General features: G+C 35.1%; 1 protein-coding gene across 1 annotated transcript; it reads right to left on the bottom strand.

Moving 5' to 3' along the window:
• Nucleotides 1–513: 513 nt before the first annotated feature.
• Nucleotides 514–10,205, bottom strand: LOC142976442 (glutathione S-transferase 1-1-like). Its single transcript, XM_076119804.1, has 5 exons — nucleotides 10,084–10,205; nucleotides 4,865–5,009; nucleotides 2,051–2,251; nucleotides 1,495–1,700; nucleotides 514–1,096 (listed from the first exon to the last, which is right to left on the bottom strand). The coding sequence occupies exons 2-5, from the start codon at nucleotides 5,003–5,005 to the stop codon at nucleotides 994–996; spliced, it is 651 nt and encodes a 216-aa protein (XP_075975919.1). The 5' UTR covers nucleotides 5,006–5,009; nucleotides 10,084–10,205; the 3' UTR covers nucleotides 514–993.
• Between the last annotated feature and the right edge of the window lie 5,976 nt (nucleotides 10,206–16,181).

Raw genomic sequence — 16,181 nt, 5'->3', positions numbered from 1 at the left:
CTTTCACCCCCTATTTTATCCCCTAAGGGGTAGAATTGATCAAAATCCTTTCTTAGCGGATGTTTACGTCATAACATATAGGTACCTGCGTGCCAAATTTCAGCCCGATAGATCACTATGTCAGTCAGTCACCTTTGAGTTGTATATATTATGTACTTATTCAGATTTACCTGTAGTATATAATGTTTATTCAGAGTTTATCTGAATCTGTGACTCTGCGAACAAATTTGCGCTTTTATTTCATACCAGAGAACTAGTTGGTGCTATTTACTTTTTACTTGGCACACCGCGTAACTTAACCAGAAAAAAGACTTGTTTGACGTGTTATATAAAACCCAATTATCACTAACCAACTCTGATCAAACCTTTTATTTTATTAGACCTGAGTGATGATACAGTTCCCCTTTCCTTTTGAATAAACACCTACATACTTAATATCACGCCATATTATACGCGAAAGTCTAGGCAGAGGTTAACGATGGCTATGGGAGAAAAATAATTGAAAGAAATAAATAGGTTTTAACTTTTATTGGTGCCTTAAGGTCTATTCTTAACAGTAGTCAGAATGTAAAACAGTGTGACTTGAAAAAAACAACAATATTATGTGAATGCACATTTACTGTGAACGTATTACGTATATTCAATTATTCCATTCATTTATCACAAAGTAGTTGGCAAGATTATTAAAGAGAACATTACAAAATCCACAACTTTACAATTTGAGGACTTTAAAAGTAGATTTAACACAGTTAAGTGTCAGATTTGTTAGCAATATACTCCCGCTAGAAGTGTTTATCTTTAGGTTATGAAACTGGCTATAATACAGCCATTAAAAATGGCTGTATTTTTTTTAAAGTATCAGCAAAGTTGAACATTTTGCTCACACTATTTGATGACGGATTTATTCGAGATTTTTCAACGTTTCATTATCCTAAAGATATCTCAATGTCATAAATGAATGGAGCGACCGAGGCTGTATGTTCTGAACGACAGTTACTTCTTGAGCATGCTGTTGACGAGTCCCTTGAACGCGTCAAGTCCCTTCTCATTGGCTTCCTGGTAGCCGGGAGCTGTGCTCTTTACTGTCTCGTACCATCTGTGGATAGAAAACAAGATTTAGTATGCTGGAGAAAGCTACAATGCCTATCCTTTTTGCAATGGTTGTAAGGCTAATGGGTTGTGCTTGTCTCAATTTTTAGTGGATCTTTTGATAACAAGTCTAATCTCGTTAGATTAGATTTAGTAGAAGAGTTGTTTGACGGATATACATGGTGCGTGATGATAGGAGTAATATAAAAAACCCAAATCGGCCTAAGAATTTTTTAACAGTAAACGCTTTAAGCTTCTCAAAAAGAAAATCCTTTTTAGAAACAATAAGTTTTGGAATCCCATTTGCAGCAGATACTCGAGCAAGCCAAAAATAATTCCGTTTAGCCTACATAAAACAGGTGTCAAATAGGTCTATGAAATGGATTAGATATAAGACCAACTCACCTCTTAATGTTAGGGAACTTCTTGAAGTCGATGTCGGAAGCCTCGAAGCTGGACACGCTGGCGATGATGGTGAGGTCAGCGACGGTAAGGTTGGGGCCGGCGACGTACTTCTGTCCGTCGAGGAACGTGTTCAGGAGTTGCAGGGCATCCTCGATCTTCGCCTTCTTGTCAGCATCGGCAGGCGCGCCGCCGAAAACTTGTGGGTACTAGATAATGTGATTGATTAGTATTGATTCTCGATGAAAACCTTTTACAAACTTCTGTTTGAAAGATCTGCTATTGTCTTTTCAAATTAATATGCACATTTTTTTTTTCAAAATTCTTCTTTCTTTTATATATAGATACGATACGATACGATAGTAATTCTGTTAACTATTAGGAATTTCTTGACGGGATACCGTAAAAACGGGCGCCAGATTTTACCATTACCAAAGTCGGCAAGGTAGAGTCAGTTCTCATCGAATGATGTGAGGAGTTAAAAAAATATCCAGAGTTCAATTTCAATAATGTAGAACTAGACACAGTATAAAAAAGTACAACAATCAAGTATACTCACGAAATAATCCGCAAATCTGGCGTACAGAGTACCAATATCGAAGTACAGGCGCTGGTCAATGAGGGCCCTGGCTTTAGGCTCCTCGGGGTAGAGGCCGCTGCCCTTGCCGTATTTGTTGACTAGGTACGTCATGATGGCGCGGGACTCCCAGATCGATAGACCGTCGTCCACCAGGGTCGGGACTGTGTGTTGTGGGTTCAGCTGTGGGAGAAAGGAAATAGTTTAGAATTTACGCTGTAATCGGTCTTTCATCGGTAATTATTTGGTTCGAGCTCTTTTCGCTTTATTGACGTGATTTTTTAAAGTAAGTAATACAAGCTAACTAGATATAGAAAATTGCTAGCAAGGTCCAAAAATGCTAGTACATAATCTTTAAGGCAAACAGTTTGCTATCGTTACGGTTGCTACCCAAAATAGTTTCGCAGTGTTTTAAATCCCATTGCATGAAAACTTGAAAGTATTATAGAGAGGCTAGACGTAATAGGAGTAGTACGGTAGGATTCTTAGCTTAATATTTAAAAACGACTCTTCTACTGACTCAGCAAAACTCTAGTCAAGTCTCAAATCATATTATTTAAAACAACATTGGCGTCGCACTTAAACAATCAGAAACCTCAAACGGATTTGCTAAAACACATAAATAAGGTGTCACAAGTCGTTAAAATCGTTGAACAAACATATTACATGTTATAACTATTGCAATCATCAACGGTTGATAGTTTTCCTCATAGCACTAGAAGGCAAAGATTAGCAGGTACTTCGAACATGCCAGTAATCGCTCCTAACATTAATTATGTCGGATATTTCGACACAACCGGTTTCTTTAACCGACGAACCGTAAACGTTGAAGCCGGCTTTGAATATTAACATTTTAGAATTATATTATAGATTCTTCTGCTTATAGCTCTCACATTTTCCATTGACTGATAAACTATAACTTTACCTGAAGAAGGAATGAGAAGAAATACTTTTGATTAATGTTTTTTTTACTTTATTCGCCAAAAACTCAACTTATGAAGAGAAAAGCTTACTAAGTAAATCTTAATAAGTTTTAAGTAAATAACTGCACGCAAAAGCGCTGAAACGCTGTTGATGACTCAAAATTGTTCAAAACATCCGATATTATTAGAACTACCTATGATCTAACAGAAAAACAACAAACAGCAGTATTTGCGCACTGCATTTAGCACGATCGCGTGATTCCAATTAGTGTCTAGACTAGCTAAACACGATATTCAGTCATCAAATGAGCTAAAACTACATCCTTCCCTCGACCCCATTTAGGTATTTTTTTAGCACAAATTTAAATGACGCTATCAAAACCTGAAGCAAAGATTTCAAAACACACTTTTCTTGAATACCCTACAAAACCATAGACAACAAATTACCATAGACTATGTCATAAATCAAATATGTCAGCTATAAAATGCACTTAGCAAAACAATACAGCTGTATTCGCCTATTCGCTATGGAAACCTGTCCCCATAAAAGTTCAATGCCCTCAAATTCCGACTGCAAAATTACATCACCGACTGTCTATAACGACCTTCAAGCCATGCCAAAGTGATTAATACTTTACAACTTAGAACTTAGAGTTGAAAATAGTTTGGTTATGTTTTAAACTAGATAGATTTCGATAGGAAATGCTGGCCGACTGCCATGGGTTCCTAGGAAAATACGAGTTAAGGTTTCGTAAACACAACATTGTAATGTATGACATGTATTTATGATAGTTATTTAGACGTTTGTAACATACATAGACAGCGTGAGAAAACGCGCGTTGGGCAAAGGCACATCATTCTCATTTTTGTTGGCTCAGGTAAATTATGGTGATCGACAGAGCCACCAAAATGTTTCTTGCTGTATCTACTTACAAGCTTTTGCATTTCTGAAACTGAGCTTCAGTAATTTTAAGATGACATAAGACACATTTTTCAAGAAGAAAATTGACCAACATAATTTACCGAATGTCTAGCCGGTACCTACTCGTATCAAAGAGCTTAAAGGATTTTTTTTCTTTTACTTTCATATCTCCATATTATTGCTTGAAGGAAGAGCCTTATAATTGTTGTTTGTTACACAATCAGTCTGTGGTCTAAATAGTCCTGTTAGTTATTAAAATTAATTAAGGAACTAGAGTCTATGAAGGAAGATTAATTAGGTAAATACAATGAACACGGTAAATATTTGTTACCTATTTGTTTTAGATTTTCCTTGCACAAACTTAAGTAAATTAATAACAAAATTGATATGAAACAAATTGCCCTCCTACATTATTATAACCAGGTATCTACCTAGTAGGTATGTAACTATGTATTCCGAATTTAATGCATATTACAATCTGGTAATAAGGTCGGTCTCTAGTCATTGACATAACTAAGTACGCTCCTAAATATTAAACCGTGAGCAAAATAGGCTTAAAGATATTATAATTTTGATGCTAATTGAATGAAAAAAAAAAACTGTTTAAAAGCTCGAATCACTTTTATTTTAGCTCGCGACTTCAGCCATTGCAAGCACGCCAGAACGTCAAGAAGTCGACGAAATATTTTTTGTTTTAACCTAATTTTACAGTAAGTAGCAAAAGGGAATAGTTGAACAGTAATTAACTTGTTCATAAGTGAATACAGTTTCGAACATACGGTACTTAAGAAGCACATTCTATTATTATGAAGAAGAAGGGGCTTTATTTCAGCCGCAGTTTTGCCAAGAAAATCGGAAAGTAAATAACAAGAAAAAGACTCGAGGCCTAACCCCTCCCTCATTACGGGCGGAAGCCCTTGCCCAATATTTTTTTAATTGTAATTTTCTTACCTTAATGTACTCAGGCTTGAGGTGATCTCCGTGATGAAGGTCCACGAGCTTCAGGTTGAGGTTGAGGTTCAGCGCCTTGGCAGTGAGCAGCACCGCGCGGCAAGGGGCAGAGCCGGGCACGTAGTACAGATCGATGGGCATTGTGCTGGAGAGAAAATAACAAGTTATGCTTAAATGTGCGGTACGGTTTTTGGTAACAGAGAGGTTTCTTTGCGATCTTGCTAGACTATCTTGCTCATAGACAACCAGATAGGATGTCTTTGATTAAGCCGGTACGGTCGTTTGTGGTTTTAAGGTGGTCTATATACTCTGCTACTTTTGAACGCCGTCCGTAGTAGGGTGTCCGACTACCGAACGAAACAATAAGAGAGTTCTTTAATTTGTATGATCTACAAGCTGTTTAAATTGCATTTTGTTGGTACGTTGGTCTATAAGTAACTTCATTAAAATCGCTTGATTTATGCCCGGTTTTTGAGACACGTTTAGCGGTAGTTTAAACTGTTATATTTATATCAGCTTAACGCTATTGAATAGATAAACTACCGCTAAATGATCAGTGATGGTAAACACGAATCTAATCCATTCAAAAATGTGTTTAAAACTTTGCTATCTATGAAACAAAACCCATACGTAATGACTTATTAATGTTTGGGCGTCTCATTAGGAACATAACGAAAAAACCCACAAACCGATTTCCTTTCCTTTTATGTATATTTTTTGTTAATATTGCCTATATAGATTTTACTTGTTTTGATATGGATCTCAGGGTCACGGGCAGTAAACTCATTTGCGAATTGTTAAAACCTGTTTGAGTGTTACGTGATATAATCTGGTCTCGGTTGTATTATGATAACTCCCTATCGTAATAATATGCATATGGCTAATGCAAGTAGGGGGAATATGGGAATCATAAATCATTATTAACAAGATAAAAAGTTTCTAGGGTGTATTACGTTCAGCAATAATATGCAACAATGCAAATAATATGTTTTATTGATAGAGAGCCTAACTAAAACGCTTGGTTGTTGGTTGCAGACTACGACTGTATTTGAATATGACCGGGTTACGGTATCCAACTTCCGATCGAGAGGGCATTATAAAGCCTTACCAACTTGAACGCACTCTAAAAAGCCTCTCTTAGAAAGCCTTTGAGGTTAACAATAGCAGATAACAATAAGTAAGTACCTCTAGGGACAAATTGTTGTAACTTGGTACAGTTGGTACTATAACGCTAGCTTAGTCTAGGTAGCAATTTTAGAAGAGGTCTATATAATCTGAATTTTACTAATAGTTTCACGAAACGAATACCTATCTAGGTTTACACATTGAATACTTGGTGCGTGAATTCCAAAGTGTAACTACCAAGAGTATTTCATACAACAGTTACATTCATATATTTTTGAAAGGTATCGAAACGAATGTACCAAAATATTCGAAGGTAAGAAATGTGCGGAAACAATGACAAAAGGTAAGGTCAGGTCAGGCTAGGAAATTACTGTATAATGAAAAAAAAATAAGAACGCGGTCAAGCGGAAAATAACCACTTACCTAATGTGAGAAATTCCGGGTTAAGGCTTTATGTGTTCAATATAAGGTGCTAATAAGAGATCAATAAAGGGTTGGTCTCGAACCCGCTCTAGGTTTTCTAGACTCAGGGCTTACGAAGGCTTAAGCTCTCTGCTTCATTTCGGAGGGAGATCCTTGCCAGGTGGGGCAGTAATATGTAGATCAAATTCATTGATTTGGGGAAAGCCAATAATACTGTCTTGCTACTGAGTTTATTTTTTTGTCTCAAATAATGTGCTTTAAGAATTAAAATAGAATTTGAAGATGCCTTCAGTTCTGTTTACTTAGTTAGATTTTGTCTGCTAATTATTGTTGTTTCTTTGTTGTCAATTTTCTTTGTATAAACGCAGTTATTACAAAGTTCGTAAAATATTAAACTGACTATACATTAAAAAAAGTAAGCAAGAAATAGTGTAAATTGAAAAAAAACTTTCATTAGTTAGTTGCCATAACAAAAGCAATTAACTATTGGTAACACGCAACACACTGGCCTAATGTACAAAAGTGAAAACGCAATTTCTAATGTCATGAAAACTGTGAAATAAAACTGACGATTTACTTCGGTATTAGCTAATTTGTAGTTTATAGGTATATCTAGTATTTTTTATAATATTATTAGGGCTTCGTTTCCATTGTAGGTAACAATAAGTGCATGGGAATTAAAGCACATGCTTTCAATGCTTCTCTATCGATTTAAAAACGCAAGTCATCGATAATTTTAAATATTGATTGAGAAATTGCAATTTCTGCAGATAATTCGTATGTAATTCATTGTAATATTTTCAAGCAAACAAACGATCCTTCCGTAAATCTTTTCGAAATTTCGCAGGTATTTAAGTATTTATTTACTGACGGTTTTAAATATTAAAACTATTGCAGTATTGTTTACTAAACAATACAATTTGAACACATGCAATTATTTTAATGGATTACAACAATAATGGTGAAACGGCCCAGTTATTTGTGTCTACATACGTACATATGTACCTAGTTGTAATAAAAAATATTGGAAAACGAAATATTGAATAACGTTGGGTTTAAAAGGTTTTCTTTTGGTCAATAGGTACTACAATTTGATTGAAATGATTGATGGATTTTACTTGTCATTCTGATTACTTAACTTTGAACAAAAACTACTATTACATTTATAAATTTAATATTGAATGACTGTCATTAAAAATTGTTATCATATTTTTTATAGATTTCATGTGTTTAGTATAAAAAAGCTATTAAACGATTAATTTATTATCTCTGAAAAATTTGATGGTTGTAAAGTGGTGGGTAAGTAACTGGGTACCCATAAGGTGCATAAAATTATCCAAAAATTCTCATATTTATTTTAAAAAGCTCAACTCGAAAAAGTAACTTTATTTTAATTCCTTTTAAACTGACATGCGTCTATTTCACCAGTCGGAACGGCAATAATAGGAAAATTGCGGTGAAACTTTTCAACAAACAGAAGTTCGCTTCTTCGTAAAGTTATTACTTTTATAGCACAATCCGTAGATAATAACACTAGTGATTATTTCTATTTGTTCTTTGTATAACTAGCCAACGTAATTATTTTTTGTTATGAAGCCGGACTTCACAAAAAAACCGCTGTAGGTCGCCCATGACACCATGTCCGAAATGACCTTGCTGTACGAGTTATGTGGTGATTGTGGTGAATTATACAATGACTGGCCACTATGGGAGGTTTGACTCATAGTTATAACTCAATACATTGACATAGTGGCGGATTCTCTTGAATGGAACTTTCGCGATATTCTTTTTGTTGTTTTGATTTTATTGTATGGTTAGTTGGTCAACCTAGAGTCAAAGTAAATGGTAAATTAAAGTTTTTAAGTAAAATTAAAACAATAAAATAATATCAAGTTCTTTGAGTAAAATAAACCAGACAACTTAAAACATTTTACACTATAAGTTGAAATTTATTTGGAACACTCTTGAGAATTTTTAAATTGTAAAACAGCACTTGAATAAACTGTTATTAAGTACCTAAGTATTAAATATTCTATAGTAGTTGTTTAAATAAGTACGGCACATTATTTTATAAAAGTAGTAGTATTCAATTCTACTATTAAACGTCAACTCTTTATCTTAACAAGCAATTTATTGCTCAATTTCTATGAAATTTATTTGAATTAGCGAATATTACGAGATATTATGCTCACTGGGGAATGCAATGCCGACTCGAGATCGTCAACTCGAGATCCCTCGCGATCAGAAATATCAATCCCGCGGGATCCCGAGATTTTCGGGATCCCGTCTAGTTAGTAAAAATAATATAATTCGAACGGCTTGTTTAATGTAATATGTGTGTGATAGTGTGGTGAATGCAATAAATTATTATTCGAAAGAAAATAAAAGCCTTTATTTTTGAATATTACTAACAACGTAACATAATTAACAGGTGTAATAACATGAACATAATCAAAAAAGTAGGTGTAGCTCCAGGAGATCAAAATAAAAAGTAATCACATAGTATTTTGAAAGTAGCCTCTTAAAATACAAAGTGTATCAATAGTAAGAGCTTCTAATCGGCATCTTAAGTCTATTGCAATGTAGCCAGCTGCTGAAAATGCCCTCTCCGACAATCCCGAACGGGATCTCGTCATATTATGCTTCGGGATTGATCCCGAAAAAATACACGGGATCTCGCGAGATCGGGATCCCGCGAGATCGGGATTGCATTCACTAATGCTCACAACTGTACTTACTTATAGGTAAATACCCCACATAAAGGTGTTACCTAACCATTATTGGAGTTAAATATTTTGGCAAATACAAAGTTGATTAGATAAAAACTACATAATATCGGTTCAAACACGCAACGATTATTGTAAACACACCGGCCGGCACTTCAGCGATATCAGTTTTACAAGTATTTACCTACCTCGATGAATACCTACTGTTTACCTTTTATATATTTTAATCTATAGTAAACATAAGATATTGTAACAATGAATAGATGATATAACTTTTATGACTTATTATTGTGATGTTCTGTAATTTATTTAATTAATTTATACTGTTATGGCTAAAATTTGTTTTGCGAAACAAAATATTTTTCTATACAAGATACAGTTTAAACTACAATTTTTTTTCAAAGATTAATTTAAATTAAGTAAGATAGCTAACGACTTAGATAAATATAAAAAAATGCGAAAGTTTAAATAAATAGACGCCCAATTATTTTTTCTTCGCATAAATTTAGAATAAAATTATCATATTTATCTAAAAGTTATTTTTATCACGTATTCAGTAGTCGTGAAACTTTCTAAGTTTAATTGTACGTGGGAGACATGGTCAATGTTTTGTCTTTGGTTTTGATCAAGTGCTCCAGTTTCGTACCTTTCACTTAAATAACCAAAGTAACTAAGGAATGTGTAGGCGCGACCACCATAGAATTAATTACGAAACATAAGTATAACAAACTTACATACCTACATACCTACATGAATTATAAAAATAATAATGCTTTAATTGCAACTGCGAATAAATTAAAAACTAGAATTTATGATGTCTATTCTTCAACATCCACCGGTTATTAAAAAAAAAACTATATTTTGACAGATTGTTATAAAAAAAAATGCCGCTAAAAAGCTTAAAGAGATATTATTCTAATAAAATGAGTTAAATAAAAAACTTACATTTTATTAAAAAAAAACTAGTTTGAATATAAATTAACACCAGGCGTACGGCCAGCACGATATTGTGAGACTGAATAACTGAGAGAGGAGGGAGGCCAACAGTTTTATACCAGTGTTGCGTGCATGACGCATTTCAAGGACGGCCGCTCTGATCTCCCGCCAAAGCGCTAATCATTTTCTTCCATAAGAAGTTCTAATGCATTACTAAAAACTAGGATTTAGAAGAATTGGTTTAGAAATCTCGTTTTTGACAAATGTTTTGCACGAAGAAAAACAGATTGATTGTAATTGCTTTGTTCACTAAAGTAAGTAGGTATAACTACAGAATTTTCCACAGTAGATAACCTTATTTTCGGTAAATAATTATGAGAATTTAAGATTTAATCCCTTCAAGGGATTAATATCGCTGTTTTTTTCAGGGTAACAATCAGCCCAACCATAAGCCAGGGTCAGCCGAATGGCATCTCTGCAATTTCTAAACTTCGGATTGGCGCTTCTTTAATCAAGGTAAGTTTTAACCAGAAAGTCTCTTCATCCACAGATGCATACCCTAATCTCCAAAGAAGAAACTTTTTTAATAGGTATTAAAAACTTTTAAGCGTTTTAATGACTTGCTTGTCATAGACATACATGACGTCATCTCCGGAACCCACATGACGAAATCGAAACTGCGATTATAAATAATTGATAAGCAGCATCATTCGGTTAAAACTGCAGTTTCACGCTATAAAACTGTAAACTTAACTTGTAAAGTGAACTAGCAATATTTTATATCGAAACACTGTCAATATTATCTTCGTGTGGTACTTATTTTGAACAAGATAATATGCATCTGTTTTGACATATTGATTGTAATTCATCATCAAGTTTTGTGTAAATATGTGACTAGGCTGATTTGGTCCTACTATTTTAACAAATCATCTATTTAACCGTAGCCATAGATAAGTACTATCACCTACGATAAAAATCCTGAGTGCCCTGTAATTAATTCTTGGAATAGGATGGCTGCAAATATGTGGATATAGGTAGTTAACTAGTGGGTCGTATATTACAGTATCCATACAAAAGTTAATAGGATGGCATGACTTTGTATCGATTTACTTAAGTATAAACACTTGACCGCCTTCGTGGCGCAGTGGTTAAGGTGGTCGCCACGCCATGGCGCCACTGCCAATGCACCGGGAGGTCGTGGGCTCGATTCCCACACGGAACCATTATTTGTGTGATCCACAAAAATATCGGGTCTGGTTGTACTTTGGGCCCGTTGTTTGTATGTTTGTAAAAGTCTCCGCGACACAAGAGCAATTCTTAGTGCGGAGTTGTCTTTTTAAACGAATTAAACTTATCGAGCATCCCTACCTACTATCTACACTTGTACAAACTGCAAGGCTGGCATACTTGAGCATCAATGGCATAACACTTAATTTCAAGCTGTTATCTTTTAATATTTTCATCAGGCCCTACTAACACTAAACAAAAACAATACCCTCATTTCACTGCCACTGCACACGCAGGTGCGTAGCCTAAAAAAGAACTAGATTTTCCTAGCATAATCTGGATGTCCTTCCCGCGAGGCCATTGCCTTCAGGATATCAGGTGTCATGTGACCTCTCCCGCAAGGATGACAGGACTTGCCATTCAGAGTCAGGTTGGCGGCACTCACCGTAACGGGAACAAAGAGCGGGAATTCAGAAATGAGGTCTATTCTAAAAGGTGTCACCTGTTTAATTTTTGTCTATGATTGTTTTGAGGAGAAAGTTTTCCTTTTGACTATTGTTTTTTTAAACAAAAGCTTTTATTCCATTTGTATAGGTACATTCTGTCAGTTATCCAAAAAAATTTAGTCAGATAGAGTTAAATTATTTAAATCTAACTGTTAACTGTTACTGAGATTATCTACGTATAGATATTTACAACGTTAAGAAATAGTTATAACACTTAAATAGTTCGGAAATCGAAGCCAGATCCATTGCTGCAAACACATAAAAGATAAAAAGAATATAATGCATTATTCGCTTTGAACTAAGTAAATGACGAATGTTCTAAGTTATTGAAAGTCATCGTAACGTGACGCATGTATTCCCACGAGAGACAACAGACGGCTAGCTTCATAGACTAATTAACAAATTAACTATTAACGACAGTCTATAGGTACTTATTCGTCTCCCACGCAAGTGGTCAAGTATCAAAATCTAGACAACGCACCAATAACTTTTCAAAGTTAAGGGTGTAATAGGTACATAGAAAATAATATATATGTATCACTTATAGTAATAAGCAGTGATAGCCAAGTGGTGTAAATTGGCACCTCCCACGTAAGAGGCCGACGGTTCGAACCCGAGGCAATACACTAATGACTTTTCGAAGTAATGTAATGTAATTTAAACTTGAAACCTTGCGTACCTAAAATTAGGTTTAATATATTTATCGAGGGCATGTAAAGTTCATAACCCGTACTTAGCGCTAGCGTGGTGGACTCAAGGCCTTACCAAAACCTAGTTCGGGAGGAGACCCTTGCCCAGCACTAAAACTATAACGAATTAAAAAAAAACTATACTAATACTATAAAGCTGAAGGGTTTCTTTGTTTGTTTGAACGCGCTAATCTCAGGATCTACTGGTTAATTGAAAAATTAACATCACATCAAAAATATTACAAAAACGGGGAAAATTATGACCCATTCTCTCTTATGTGACGCAAGCGAAGTTACGCGGGTCATCCTTTAATACAATAGTATCTATATAAAGACATTGCTAACATACTTTGCCTCAAGTGGTATAAGTGTACTTTCTATAGTTTCTTAAAAGCCAAAGGCAGGGCCACTAGGCCCAAAGGGCACTGTCAAACTTAATCTAAATACAGGCCGTGAGCGCAAAAGAGGCCTTACCCTGAAGTAGGTAGGCACTTGAATTATGAAAAAAGAAAAATAATAATGCAATATTAACTTTTACAATTTATTGTCCTTTGTTAAAAATTGTAAAAAACAAGAGTTACTCCAGTTTTGCCATACATTTAGGCGTGTCTTTAAAAATTTAAAGGGAATATTCAGAAACATTAAGGTTCAGGACGCTTTAGCGCTAAAAGCCTCAATCGGTTTATGAGATTTGTCGCAGAATTCTTACCTAGTAGATAAGAAATACAAAAGTTTCGTACGTTTACTTTTGTATTTATTATATTAAGTATAGAAGTTTTTTAATAGTGATGATAACACGATTTTTTCATTATCTTTATTATTTGACAGATCAAGTCTATCAATCACCCGCCAATCGTAAAATAAGATGTCAAGTAAGCATAATCATCGTACATTTTACGATTCCTATAGTTACTTACTCATCAATATCGTCTCATGTAGAATATGACGACATTTAAAATAAGCATTTTTGATAAGATCACGTCTGTCATGCTCAAATGCTTACATTAAGCAGAGAGTTAAGAACCCTACAAAGGGTTAAGAAGTACACCCATATTCGCTGTCCATATTGTTTCTCCCTTATAATAGGGGGCAAGCCTACTGTTACTTACCATTTAGATTTAACTCCTTAAAGGTAACGTATCTAATGAAATTAGAAAGGCATGAATTATCTTATCTTAGGGGTATGGGTGCCAGTTAATTCCTGGCTGACACTTTGACCATTCCTGATCCTATGTGTCATCCCCTCCTTCGCTACTCGCAGACGTTGGGGGGCAGAGAAACTTAACAGTTTTGCTATGCACCTCATCGGAAGCAGCCTGTAGTCTTCTGGTTTAGGGTAACCGTATCATAGAAGATCCATTATTTTTCTTCCTAAAGCCTCACACCCGCACAGTATGTGTTTCATGGTTTCTGCTTCTTCATTGCAGTGCCTGCATTTAGGGTCATCTATGGCTCCTATCTTATTAAGCATGTAGTTCGTGCCGTAGTGTCCTGTAAGAGCACCAAGAATTTTCCTGATGCTGTCTTTGTTGAGGTTTGGCAATGAATAAGGTTTAAGGAAACCTAAACATACGAGTTCGATATTATCAATACGAAAAGCTTAAAAGCATTTTACTCGTCTAGGGAATCGAACTCGAGACTTAGAGACATTTTTTAATAAAAAAAATGACTATTTCTAATACTTTGTACGAAGTTTACAAAATAAAGGATATTTTGAATTTGAATTTGGGTCTGGTTTGACTCGCACGACGCGGACGGTTAAAACAATCCGATATCGTAGAGGCTGTCCGTAATTTGGTGAAAGACAATAATTCTTTATTAAGATACCTATTACGAACTTTAATCTTCAATCTATAATCTGTGTAGGCAAAACACTTTAAACATAGGTCGCTCTGTCATCGTTTTTTATCAAAAGCACTAGGAACTAATCTGGTTCCGCAAGGTCTTTAGCAAACATACAAATAACGGTTACAATGCATATAGTTAATAGATATAACTAGATAACGGTTGCGCAGTGATTTAGGTCGCCACGCCGCTACCGTCGGGAAGTCGTGGGTTCGATTCCCACACGGAACAATTATTAGTGCGATCCACAAGTAATTGTTTCGGGTCTGGTAGTATCTACTTTGTGTTTGCATGTTTGTAAAAGTCCCCGAGACACAAGATCAATTCTTAGTGTGGGAGTTGTTTTTAATACCAGTATGTTACTTGTTCCAAACTAAGCAGAGCTTGCTCTCTATCAATAAAGACACTAATATATTTCTTAATATATAGATACTCAATATTTATATAGATAGATAAACAGGTTCAGAACAGATAATTGTGCTCATCACACAAATATTTGTCCTCACTGCAACTGGGATTAAAACCCACTACACGCGGCGCTACGGTTATAGCGGCGAGTGTTGACCACGTTAACCACTGCGTCAAACGTGCAGTTAAATGATTAATAATAATGATTGTATCAACAATCAAATAATTGTAAATTGGTTGGCCATTCAGGCATAACAGCGGCCGTTAAAGGTATTGTCATAACGCGAAATTGATAGAGGTAGATTCAGTTGCAGCAGGCAATAAAAGTTCAGAGACGAACTGAAAACCCCTTTTATAAATCGGTTAACGATTTAATAATTTACTCTGACCTCGTTCGCTATGGTATTTAATGACGATGAGGAGAAACTCGCATCTTATCAAACCTATGACGTATCACCAAACTCTCATCAAGAATATGCTTTACAAAAAACCCAAACTTACACATTTCCGCAAAGCCCACTAAAGACAGGTGCGTAAATTTTCGGTTCGAAAACCGGTGGAATCCTCGCGAAAGACTTGAATGTGTCATAGTGACTGCCACTGTCCAGTCATGCTTAGCGCGGAAATCCCCAGTTTTGTTGAGTAATTATTCGTTGTTTAATATTATCGCATTCTTGCAAGTATTATGCCTATTCATACTAGTTAATAGTTAATCGGTCAGCGCAGAATTTCGATAACAGTATACGTTTAGGTAGCAGGTAGTGTGGATTAAAACTACATTATCTAAAACAATAGGTAAATGCAATATTTGGTACTGTCGTATGCACATAAATAATGTATGACGTCATCAAATATAATGTATAAACTTCCATACTACCGTACTGGAAACATTTTATATACAAAAAGTCTTGAAAAACCACAAGCATTAGAATTTTCAATGCGTAAAACTGTATGTAGCTATGCACATTCAGAACTACGACCGGATTTCAAACCCAGGATTCTGTCTGACTCTGACCGTCTGACCACATTCGCATTTCGTACCGATAAACGCAGTGTAGGATTTCGTTCAGAAATCAAATCTGCCTATTGAGATGTAATCTTTAACCAGTACTCAGTCTTCACCAATACATTTATGTGAATCAACTATAATGTTTGTATTAAATATAACAAATGAAAGGTTTTTAAATATTGTGCTTCAAAGCTGGTTCTCCATTTTCTATTTTTACGCTTGCAACTGTTAACGATACTGTCACTGACTAATTTGAAATTACGTTCCATAAAAATATGAAATTATTCAAAGCATATCTGATAACAGCCTCTCTTTCTAACACTATGAACATTATAGGGACCAAAGCTATGTATCAAATTATAATTGACGTACACGAACATCACTGTATGAGTAACAGTTGTCACAACTGTCACAAGTGTCAAA

Source organism: Anticarsia gemmatalis, chromosome 11, assembly GCF_050436995.1.
Source record: "Anticarsia gemmatalis isolate Benzon Research Colony breed Stoneville strain chromosome 11, ilAntGemm2 primary, whole genome shotgun sequence".
NCBI lineage: Eukaryota > Metazoa > Arthropoda > Insecta > Lepidoptera > Erebidae > Anticarsia > Anticarsia gemmatalis.
The sequence above is the reverse complement of the archived record's forward strand: the minus strand, read 5'-3'. Positions and strand labels throughout refer to the sequence as shown.

What these genes read in the sequence shown, in the direction of transcription:
- LOC142976442 (XM_076119804.1), bottom strand. Translation starts at nt 5,005, where the DNA reads ATGCCCATCGATCTGTACTACGTGCCCGGCTCTGCCCCTTGCCGCGCG. An exon ending in TCAAGCCTGAGTACATTAAG is followed by an intron (nt 2,252 to 4,864) that starts GTAAGAAAATTA and finishes TTTCTCCCACAG; the next exon opens with CTGAACCCACAACACACAGT. An exon ending in CCAGATTTGCGGATTATTTC is followed by an intron (nt 1,701 to 2,050) that starts GTGAGTATACTT and finishes CACATTATCTAG; the next exon opens with TACCCACAAGTTTTCGGCGG.